We start from the raw sequence: 12,227 nt of genomic DNA, 5'->3' as shown, positions 1-12,227 counted from the left end.
TCGGCATGGGGCAGCCTAAGGCAACGGGCAGGTGAGCTGCTGCCTGCGAGGCTTTCTTGTGACCACGTTATCTCAACACCAAAACCTCATGCTCTGCCTGAGGCCATAGTATTCTGGCCTGGGCCATCATTTGATTTTAGAGGCAGGACAGATGCTAGTCCCAGTGAAATGAGCAAAGGAAGAGCTGGAAATGAAGATAATGACCAAGATCAAGGTAATGATCTAGACAAATAGAGTGAGCCACATGCAAATGCTGACTTGCACACTGTTGTTGGTAGGATAAGTATAGCCCACTCAGAATGAGTGCTTAGAAATTTTTATAGCATTTTTGACATTGCTATGATATGTCTACTGTATGTTACAAAAGTATAAGTCTATAATTATTCCTTTGTTATAAAGTTTCCAAGAAACACTGGCCAGTTTGAACTAGAGTTCCACAAAGCATATTCCTTCAAATAAGAATAATAACTTAGTCTGTTTTGCTGTCATTATTGAAAACATTTGATTTTATAGGCTTTTTTAATATGAAAAAATATTTAAGCACTATAAGTACTTTTGATCTCTGTAGGATTCTTGGTTCTTTATATATTTGAATCTAATTTTTTTTCCCCTTGGTTGTGATGATAAAAGTCTTGATTATTTTGATAATTTTGTCTTTTCAGAACATCTATGGACAATAATATGATGTTCCTTTTGCTGGTTCCTTGGGGATGGTTGGTGGTTTTAATTGAGCCATAAAATTCTTTGGGACCTCTATATCCTTGGGAGCTAATGAAAACCAGGCACATCAGGCTAGTGTTAGTAACTGAGGGAAAAATTATAGCAGATATAGAAAGTTTGGGAAAGAGTGGTTCTGTTTCCAGAATTCAAGGAAAGGGGGATTTTTTTTTTTTTTTCTGAAGCAGTAATTGAGAGAGTCTGGATTTTTTTGTTTGTTTGTTTAAGATTGATTGATTGATTGATTTTTAGAGGCGGTGGGAGGATGGAGGGAAAGGGGGAGAGTCTCAGGCAGACTGCACTAAGTGCAGAGCCCAAAGCAGAGCTCAATCTCAGGAGCCTGAGATCTCGGCTTGAGCTGAAACCAAGAGTCAGACGTTTAACTGACTATGCCACTCCAGTGCCCCAGGAGTCTACAATTTTGAAATCATGATGGATAAAATGTTTCTAAGGAAAGGAAGAGAAAGCTTTTGGAAATAAAGGGAACCAGTAGACTTTTTATTTTTGCCTCTCAAGAAATTGCAAGAGCTTTGAGGGCCCTTTAAAAAGAGTCGCAGGTTTTTCTTATCAGGGAAGGGATTCTAGAACTGATGGATACTACCAGACCTCATTTACAACATTCAAGGCACTTTGGAGTCCATCTTCCAGTCAGAGGTAAAACAAGGGGTCTTGCCATTTAGTGAGTTAAGAGTTCAAGCTCCAGAACCAGCCTCTGGAGGCAAGGACTCCATAGAATGAGGCTGCAGTGATGTCAGTCTCTGGGCTGCAGACGCAGGTGGGTAGCCTTGTCCATGGAAGCTGGGGAAAATAGCCAAGGTCCAGGAGTTCCAAAGAGTTAGTGTCTAAGCCTGAGCGAACTAACATGACACAGATTTCCAAAGATCCAGAGGTTTGGTTGCGGCATGTTTCTTCTGAACCCAGATAGAAGCCAACCTGAGAGGAAAATAAGCAAAGATAAGCCAAATTGAAATGGGGCTATATAGTTAGAAATAAGATCACATCATGAAATACGGACACATGGTCATTCTCCTTGTTTGTAGCAAGACAAAGAGAATTCTTCATTAAAACATTAAAAAGTATTTCATCATAAAGGATAAGAATGAAATGACAGTAGCTAACACTTGTATAGTGCTTACCATATGCACTTTCCTCTGAAACATCAACAGATTAAGAAACAAGCCCAGAACAAAATATAAAAACAGAATTAGAACCCAGACAATAGGGCTGCAGAGTCTGTGGTTTGAAAGACCATGTCAAAAAGGCATTCAGTGTACTCCATTTTCCTTTCATTCTTAACTCCTGTAGTTCCTGATTTTTCCTACCTACAGACTTAAAGAGATGAAATCTTTGCCTCTGTTTCATGCTTTCCTGCTTAATTCCAAGTGGTGCTAAATTACTTCATTTCTTCCCCTCTATCTTTTGCTTTCTCAGTTTGTCCTTTTCTCACCTTAAAGGACAGCTTAAGGAGAGAGTAGAAAGAATGACAGCATATCCTCCAATAGCCTTTTCCAAATTATACTAGTCGAAGAGAGAGAGTTGTATTAGTACACAACAGTCAGCATAATTATAGTAGTGATAAGCAATGATGGTAATCCTGTTTATAGTCTGGTATCACACAGTATGCGTTTAACATAATAAAATTTAAAAACCATTGTGTTCCCCTTTCTGTTGCTTTATCACCCAGTTGGTGATGAAGATGACAAAGACGGGGGCACCTGGCTGGCTCAGTGGGTAGGGTGTGTGACTCTTGATTTCAGGGTGGGGAGTTTGAGCCCCACATTGAGTGTAGAGATTACTTAAATAAATAAAATTTTAAAAAAATAAAGGTTAACAAAGATGACAAATGCCATACTTTTGCCATAGCTGTGAGTGTGGTCCTAAACACCAATTAATAATTAACTATAAAAAAAGATTGGTTTGGTAACTGAGCACTGATGTTTTAAATGAAAACAGATTATCTTGCCAGTAAGAAATTTTAACTGTGATTCCATTGAAAAAGCATTGATCTTTATAATTTAGTCATCAGTTCACCTGTTTTTTTCTACTTAAAAACTCTAGAAATCCGTTGTAATTAATACATTATTTCCAAGCTGCATCTGTTTTTTAACCTATTTTTGTTTTTGCCCCAAGCTTGGGGAGGTGGATAAAATGATAATTTTTATTTGGCTTCATTATAAAGCCCAAGTGGACATTTTCCATGGAAAAAGACAAGACCATCAACTTCCAAGTCTCATAGGTGCTATTAAGGGGATTTTCATAGAAGCACATCTTCTTTTACCAGATTGCAGCAGGAGAGAAGATTCCTTTGAGCCAGGAAGAAATAACTCTGCAGGGCCATTCCTTTGAAGCTAGAATATATGCAGAAGATCCTGACAATAACTTCATGCCGGGGGCTGGGCCATTAGTGCATCTCTCCACCCCTCAGGCAGACCTTTGCACTAGGATTGAAACTGGAGTGAGACAAGGTAAAGTGAAAGAAATGAAAAGTCGGTCTTTTTGAATTTTCGGTGTGTAATTATTTCCGGACAGCATCTTTTCCCTGTGTCTTATGGAAATGTCTAGTATGTTTTATAATAAAAGACTTAATTGATTTCTCATTAATCTTTATTTTTCTTTCTGCAATAGTTATTTTAAAAAAATAGCTAGTTGTTTTTTTTTTTTTAAGATTTATTTATTTATTTATTTGACAGAGGCCACAAGTAGGCAGAGAGGCAGGCAGAGACAGAAAGAGAGGGAAGCAGACTCCCTACTGAGCAGAGAGCCCGCCGTGAGGCTCCATCCCAGGACCCTGGGATCATGATCTGAGCTGAAGGCAGAGGCTCGATCCCACTGAGCCACCCAGGCGCCCCAATAGCTAGTGTTTTTAAATAATACACCCTTTGTTGAAATGTAGCAGTACTTCTTCAAACCTAAATAACACACATTTATATTTCTACTCTCCCTAGTTCTAAAAGTGATTTAAGGCTCTGATCCCCACTATGCCCAGTGCCTTCTGCCTTCAAGGGACTTAAAGTCAAGCTGGAGAATTAATATATAGAATTAATATATAAACTCAGTGCAAGCTAAACAATAATCAAAGAAATAAAGAAAAATAAAACAATAACTGCCCAAGAGCTCTCATAGTCAGCATATGATTCACAATGATGGTCATAGCAATTATTTAGCATTTACAGTGTACTGTGTACACTGTTCCAGGTGACTTCTTTACATAGGCTGCTTTAACCATGAGAACTACCCTGTGAGTAGGTGGTGGTATCACCCCCATTTTCCAGATGAGGAAACCAGGGCAGAGAGGAAAGTTAGGTGACTTGCCCAAGGTCCCTGTTGGAGCCAAGATTCAGACCCGGTCTCTCTGGCTCCAGAGTCTACGCCCTGAGCTCCTACCACCTTGACTCTAGTTGCCAGAAGTTACTCGGATGGCAAGTGATGAAGAGCAGTTCTCAGGATCAGAGGTTATATTAGGCCAGTACAGCCGGGACACATTTTGAAGAGGAACCATGAGTGGATCTGAGTAGGCAGATTGAGCAGCGCACAGAACAGTGAAGAAGGGAGAGCTTAACTCCAGGCGTGGTGGAGGAACTGTAAGAAAACATGTGGCTGGAGGAAAGGATGCAGGATGGTGCAGCTAGGGGTACAGGTGGAGAGCAGGTCTTGAAAGCCAAAATGAGTCAGGACATCTTGAGGACAAATTGGAAGAATTTTGAGAGCTCTGGCTAAACCACAGCAAGACTTAGTATACTGTCAGTCCATTTTTTTGAACTTAACAGCAAAATACTTTAGAGAGAAAAGAGAACACTTGCAATGGAAAAGAAAGAATCTGCAGGGCAAGCTAAATTTGCAGTGTAATTTAACAAAGGTGCTCAAAGGCTAACAGAGGTGTAATTCCAAGAAGGACTCCCAGATTCACGTCTCCACATGGGGAGCATTGTCTACTCCCAAGAAGCTTCCCCAACCTTTGTCTTCTGTGTTTCCCTGAGCCCCTTGTGTATTCCTCAGGCACTTTCCTTATGTTCTTTTACAGTAAGCTTTTACTTCCTGTCTAGCTTTCCCATTATATTGTAAGTTTCTTCCATGTTATGTTTGCAGCACCTTGCTCAGGCCTGGGCCTAGAAGTGTTCTGTATGTGTTGGTGAGTGGTGGGGTGGGTAGGTGGGGGGATGATGGACATGGGAGTATTTTTTAACACCTTGATTTTATAGATGGAGACCTTGGGGTTTAGAGGGGTCAAGTGAGCTGCCAAAAGTCACAAAAAGATCCTAGAACAGTATTCTTTATAACCTACCACATCTTTTTGACTTGAACCATTTTTAACCTTGAACCATGAGATGTGCATGGTTCAGATTTTTTTTTTAAGATTTTATTTATTTATTTGACAGAGATCACAAGTAGGCAGAGAGCCAGGCAGAGAGCAGAGAGGAAGCAGACTCCCCGCTGAGCAGAGAGCCCCATGTGGGGCTTGATCCCGGGATGCTGGGATCATGACCTGAGCGGAAGGCAGAGGCTTTAACCCACTGAGCCACCCAGGTGCCCCCCCCCTTTTTTCCAACTATTCCAGCTAGCAGTTTGAGGGGCACAGGCTGGGTTACGACTGGGTCTTCATGTGCATGGCCCTGAACTTACGGGGCTGCATTGTTAGCCTAAGACTCTGTCGTAGCAATGATAGCTGCTATTTGTTTATTGGTTCTGCCAGGTATAGCATTTGGCCTTTTATTGTCAATGCTCCAAGAATCCTCTAGGATAGTAGGATTATGATCCGTATTTTTCTGATGAGGAAGCCGAAGGGTGGCGGGAAGGGAATGCTAAGGGCAGAAGTGATTGTGACAGGAGAGGGTAAAGGCAGTTTGAACTGACTTCCAAAATGAGAAAGGAAGAGAAGGTTCAGAAGAAGACAGGATGGGGAAAGCCACCGTGTGTGTTATTTGATCACTCTTTTCGGGATTGGTGCCCTTGGGTGGCCATCATCTCCTCAGACTTGTGGTAAGTTCTTAAACCCCTGCGAGCCTCAGTTCCTCATGAATAAAACAGTGGTAACGGTATCTATCATACAAGAACTCCTGAAGATTAAGTGTGAAATGAGCATAAAGCCCCAGCAGAATGTCTTGTATGTCATATTTTATCACTTTGAGTTTTGACTTTGAGTGGTTACTATGGTTTTTCAATTTCAGGAGATGAGGTTTCAGTGCATTACGACCCCATGATTGCGAAGCTGGTTGTATGGGGTGCAGATCGCCAGGCAGCCTTGACAAAACTGAGGTACAGCCTTCGTCAGTACAATGTGAGTGCCCTGGGGCCATGTTGGGGACCCCGATGATCTGTGTCTCTCCACAGCCAAGGATGACTCACAAGTGGGCAGCCTTTGTCCTTGTCAGCTTATTTCTACCAGTTACCCAGGTGGCAGGAACAAACTGATTTCACATTCTCATGGGTCAGAATAGACTTTAATGACTTCTTGATTCAGCTAGAAAAGAAAAATTGCAGGACTAAAACTGTTAATGTCAGTGTTATACTTCAGTGACATCTGATATTAAATTCATATTCATCCTGTTAGATAAGGCCAGCTGCACAAGTGTGGCCTGCAGTCTGGTTTTATTTTCCCCAAAGGAAAATAATTGTTTTCACTTTTATCCATTTGACAAAGTTTGTAGCTTTTTGGTAGCACGTTAGTTTCCTTGGTGGAATAAGCTCCAGACCACACTGATGTAGCTTCATAAAAGGATTTATTAACCCGTGACATCCAAAGTGTTATATGGCATTAATTTGACCAAACTTCTCATCTCTGTGGCTCCAACCACACAGGTCTCCTTGCCATTCCTTGGAACCCATGTGTTCCTATTTGTCTTCCAGAATGTTCTTTCCACACATAATCACAGGCCTCCCTCCTCACTATCTTCAGCTCCTACTCACTTCAGAATCCTTCCCAGGCTTCTCCATTTTTTTTGAAGATTTTATTTATTTATTGCGAGAGAGAGGGTGTGCACATGCATGCGTAAGTTGGGGAAGGGCAGAGGGAAAGGAAGAGAAAGAATCCCTAGCAGACTCATATTGAGCGCAGAGCCCCAATGCAGTGCTTAATCCTACGACCCTGAGATCATGACCTGAGCTGAAACCAAGAATCATTTAACTAACGGAGCCACCCAGGCCCATTCATTTTCTTTAATTGAAGTATAGTTGATATATAATATAATATTAGTTTAGGTGTACAACAGAGTGATTCAATTCTATACAGGACTCACCACAATAAGTGTAGCTACCATCTGTCACCAAAGTGATTACAGTATTAGTGACTACATTCCATATGCTGTTTTTATTCCTGTGACTTACGTATTTTATAACTGGAAATTTGTACCTCTAGATCCCATTCATCTGCTTAACTTATCCCTCATCACCTTCCCCTCCGGCAACCACCAGTTCTCTATTTATGAGTCTGTTTCTGTTGTGTGTTTGCTTTGTGTTTTAGATTGTACCTGTAAGTGAAATCGTCTGATACTCATCTTTGTCTGACTTATTTCACTTAGTGTAATACCCTCTAGGTCCATCCATATAACAGATGGCAAGATTTCGTTCTTTCTTATGGCTGAGTACTATGCCATTATGTGTATACACCATATCTTCTTTATCCTTCATCTATGGATGGACTGAATTTGCTTCCATATCTCAACTATTGAAAATCATGTTACAGTAAACATAGGGGTACATATATCTTTTCTAATTGGTGTTTTCATATCATTTCATATCATTTTGGGGAAATAGCCAGCAACGGAATTACTGGATACATGGTATTTCTGTTTTTAATTTTGGGGAGAGCTTTCATACTATTTTCCACAGAAGCTGTACCCATTTACCTTCCTGCCAACAGGGCACAAGGGTTCCCTTTTCTCCATGTCCTTACCAACACTTGTTATTTTTGACTTTTTGATATTAGCCATTCCGAGTGGTATGAGGTGATATCTCATTGTGGTTTTGATTTGCATTTCCCTGATGATGAGTGATGGTGAGCATCTTTTCATGTGTCTGTTAGTTATTTGTATATCTTTTTTGGAGGAAAAACGATGTCTGTTCAGATCCTCTGGCCACTTTTCAATTGGATTATTAGGTGTTTTGGTATTGAGTTGTAGGAGTTCTTTATATATTTTGGATATTAGCCCCTTATCAGGATATATCATTTCCAACTATCTTCCCCCATTCTTCTCCCATTCCCTTTTCATTTTGTTGATGGTTTCTTTCCCTGTGCAAAAGCTTTTTAGTTTGGTATAGTCCCAGTAGTTTATTTTTGCTTTTGTTTCCCTTGCCTGAGGAGACATATCCATAAATATTTTTGCTTAAGCTGATAGCCAAGAGATCACTGCCTATGTTTTCTTTTAGGAGTTTTATTGTTTCAGGTCTCACATTTAGGTCTGTAAGCCATTTTGAGTTTATTTTTTGTGTATGGTGTGAGAACGTGGTCTAGTTTCATTCTTTTGCATGTAGCTGTCCTGTTTTTCCAACCCCAGTTCTTGAAAAGATGGTCCTTTCCCATTGTATGTTCTTGCCTCCTTTGTCATAGATTAATTGACCATATAAGCATGGGTTTATTTCTGGGCTGTCAGATCTGTTCCATTGATCTTTGTGTCTATTTTTTGTGCCAGTACCATAATGTTTTTATTACTACAGCGCTGTAGTGTAGCTTGAAACCCGGTCACCCCATTTAAAATAAGGCCCTTTGCTCTTCTCTGTCCCCTTAGCCAGCCTTATTTTTCTTCATGTAGCCTGATATCATATTAGATACTTGTTTATAGATATTGTATGTTATCTAGAATATAAGCTCTGTGAGGTTTCATTCCTCATTGTGTCCCCAGTACCTGGATCAGGGCCTGGCACCTAACAGTGCTCAGTAAATGGCTGTTAAATGAGAGATTAGATGAATGCATGAATGAACCCAAGGCTCGGATAGCTGGTTTCATTTTATGCCTTTTTGTTTTTATACCACTGTGCAAAGTTTGGATTTTAGTGTCGGAAGTTTTTTTTGAGGTCATTTAATCCTATCCCCTCTTCAGTGTAGCAATCCTATCCTCATTTTGTAATCTTCCTGTTGTGTGGGAGTATTCTGAGTGGGATGTCTTCATTATCGTGCAAATAAATCTCATTTAAGTTTCTTAACATTTATCACTTTCCTAGCATGAGTCAATTAAATGTCTCCACACTACCTACCCTAACATCATTTCCTATTTCCTCTTTATCATAAAGAGTGAAATGTAGTCCACTACATTTTAAAATGTATCATACAATACAGCTTTAAATGTTAAGTCCAAATAGATGGTGATGGTGAAGTGGGGTTTTTTGTGTTGTTTTGTTTTTCCTACAAGTTGTCCTACTGCCACCATGTGGCACCTTAGTAGGTTTTCAGTTTTCCTTGAGAGTCGTCCATTGTAGAAAATACTTCATACAAAGAGCAGATGCCATAGAAACGATTTTCTGAATGTGTTGTTTTCACTACTCACTGGGGATGTGGGCTTTATTCTCTTCCTAGATAGTCGGACTGCACACCAACATTGACTTCCTCCTTAACCTGTCTGGCCACCCAGAGTTTGAGGCTGGGAACGTGCACACAGATTTCATCGCTCAGCACCACAAAGAACTGTTTCCCAGTAGGAAGGCCACAGCTAAGGAGTTTTTATGCCAGGCAGCTCTGGGTCTCATTCTCAAGGAGAAAGCTGTGTCTGATATTTTCAACATTCAGTCACAAGGTATGGAATACTTTTCCCTTTCCTCTGCTTGTTAAGTCTGTGAATAAAGTGCTTTTCTGGAGGTGCTTTTCTTCCTTTATGCCACTCTAGTGTCCCTTTTCTTTTCTCGGTGATTGACAGTTTCTTCTGCCTGTGTGGTTTTTATGTGAAGTGGAGTGCATTCACATATCATGCATATGCCCCTAAAGACTTTTTAACCCACTAAATATAACTTAATTACTTGCCTAACAGTGTTGAGATAGATCTTTTTTCAACCAAATGCTAGGTCCTTCCTACACCCTGTGCTGACTCCTTTCAAAGCTTTTTTAATTTGCCGCTCCTTTTGAGGTCCTATGTTCCTATATTTTCTGTACTGTGGCAACTTCCTTGGTCCTAGGGACCAAAGACAGAGTACTGGAGACTCAGATTTTCTAGGGTTACCTGAGATTTATCATTGTGTTATTTCCTCCTTTCCTTTCCTATAACATGCTCCAGTTTCTGGCAAATCGGAGACCTCGGTACTTGCCTCGAATCAGAGGATCTGAGCACGGGAAGGACTGTGGCGGAGATTCCCGGTTGCTTCATGCACACATGTCTGCTTCAGCACCCCCACTGCATTGTTGCTCAACCTCTTCCTAACACCTCAGGAAGCTAAAAATTTGTAACAAGAACTCATTAGCCTATTATGGTTTCAGTCAGCTCCTCATTTAAAAGTTCTTCCCTCTAAATTGAGCAAAATCTGAACCCTCCCAACTTGCTTCAGAATATTTATTTCAGGCTAACTCCTACCTTTGGAGCCAATAAGAAAAAAAAATAATAATCCATTTAAATCCCTTCATTATTTTTAGGATTATTATAGGATTTTATTATTAGGATTTTTAATTTCTAGATTCATTCAAGAAAGTTATATTGAAATCTTAAAATATATAACTACTTCTCATTTTGTCCTTTTACACTATGTGAAATGCCTCTAAACATGCCCACCCGGAGTTCCTAAGCCTGAACATAGCATTGTTAGAATCAAGTATCCTTTTTTTTTTTTCTTTTTTCAAGATTATATTTATTTATTTGAGAGAGAGAGAGAGAGAGAGAGAACAAGCTTGAGAGGGAGAAGGTGCAGGGGGAGAAATAGGCAAATAAGCTCCCCACTGAGCAGGGAGACAAACACCAGACTCGATCCCAGGTCTCCAGGATCATGACCTGAGCCAAAGGCAGACACTAAACCAACTAACCACCCAGACACCCCAAAATCAAATGTCTTCTTACTGTCCTTCCTCTTTATAATTTATAACCAGCACACATTTGAGCCTCAAAAGAAATTGCTTCAGTTCAGCTGTGCTGTAACTCCTGGATATCGTCCAACAGAGGATGAGCACACAAGCCTGTGGGCGGGACGAGTGACGCAGGAAGAGGCGAGGCGAGAGAGAAGTAGTGAGTGGTGGAGATTTGGTGACCTGGAATGCATTTACCCAAGAAGGGGAGACCTCTGGACTGCTTACGCCCCCAGAGGAAGAACGTTTCGGCTGCACACACTCTGATTTTCCAGAGAAGCTGGAATTTTTCACATGACATTTCCTGAGATGTAAATGAAAGTGTCTAATTTAAATTTAAAGCAGTAAGGACAAAGAGGACACATTTGAGCTACCAGCGTAGGGCTGATGTTTTACATTTTCTTTTGTAAAGTATAAAGTCAGGCCTGTTGTTTGTAAATTTCTTGCTGAATTTTTATTTTCTTCTAGATCAGTACTCACCTTTTGCATCCAGCAGTGGAAGAAGACTGAATATCTCTTACACAAGAAACATAACTCTGAGGGATGGTAAAAACAGTAAGTAATGTTTTATTAAAAGAGGAATGTGCTTCAGAGAAATAGCTCATATTCACCTGGAATAAAAGGACCCACCCTAGTCACGGAGCAGTCAGTTACAGTTTTGACGCTCCCTAGTCTAACCATTGGTAGGAATACCAGGATTGATGAGCTCAGATGGTACAATTAGTGGTATCTTTCTTCTTTTTCCCTTTTTCTGTATTTTGTATCTATTTGAAAAATATGTCATAAAACATAACTAACAAAATGACTAAAATGAAATATTCCAAGATGTTAGGTGACCATTGGGTAGCAGGATTTGAGGTGGTTGGTGTCCCCTCACCCCAACCCTGCACAGGCCACTTCTTTATACTTTCTTTGCCTTGCAGTTTTTCTTCAGCAAGAATGTACTGCTTTTAAATACGAAGAACAGTATCCAAAACTACTCTAGAGAGAAGGATTACCTACCAGTCAGGCAGTGTTTTAGGTTGAAGTGGGTTATTAAGGAGCTATGATTTATTAAGTGCCCCATCACATGTAAATTTTTATATTCACCAGAATAGGGGCACCTGAGTGGTTCAGTCAGTTAAATGTCCACCTTCAGCTCAGGTCATGACCTCAGGATCCTGGACTCGAGCCCAGTGTCTGTTTGGCTGTCTCCTCAGCAGGGATTCTGCTTCTCCCTCTCCCTCTGCCCCTTCCCACCGCTCTTGCTCTCTTTCTCTCTGTCTCTCCCTCAAATAAATAAGTAAAATCTTAAAAAAAAATCTGTCTTCACTATAATTGAATGAGGGGGAATCCCTGACATTCCCATGTACAACTGATGAAACTGAGGTAGAGAAGGTGAAGTGACTTACTGAAGGTTTGTGACATTGACACCCAGCCTTTCTGATCTTGACTCCTATGCTGTTTTTACTTTTCCCGTTGATTTTTGACTGCAAGCTAATTTGAGTAGGCTGAAGGTGGGACTGATTTATTATAATTGAAGCCAGGAGAGTCTGAC

The 12,227-nt window shown here is 40.5% G+C and overlaps 1 protein-coding gene across 3 annotated transcripts in view; it reads left to right on the top strand.

The window, feature by feature from the left end:
• Window positions 1–12,227, top strand: part of MCCC1 (methylcrotonyl-CoA carboxylase subunit 1) — a 56,838-nt gene that overhangs the window by 31,748 nt on the left and 12,863 nt on the right. For all 3 annotated transcript variants that reach the window (XM_044251859.1, XM_044251860.1, XM_044251861.1), the window contains 4 exons: window positions 2,999–3,182; window positions 5,883–5,992; window positions 9,224–9,440; window positions 11,159–11,245. In XM_044251859.1, coding sequence (XP_044107794.1) covers window positions 2,999–3,182; window positions 5,883–5,992; window positions 9,224–9,440; window positions 11,159–11,245 — 598 coding nt within the window. The remainder of the gene's footprint in view (window positions 1–2,998; window positions 3,183–5,882; window positions 5,993–9,223; window positions 9,441–11,158; window positions 11,246–12,227) is intronic.

This window comes from Neovison vison, chromosome 6 (genome assembly GCF_020171115.1).
Source record: "Neovison vison isolate M4711 chromosome 6, ASM_NN_V1, whole genome shotgun sequence".
NCBI classification, from domain to species: Eukaryota; Metazoa; Chordata; class Mammalia; order Carnivora; family Mustelidae; genus Neogale; species Neogale vison.
The sequence above is the reverse complement of the archived record's forward strand: the minus strand, read 5'-3'. Positions and strand labels throughout refer to the sequence as shown.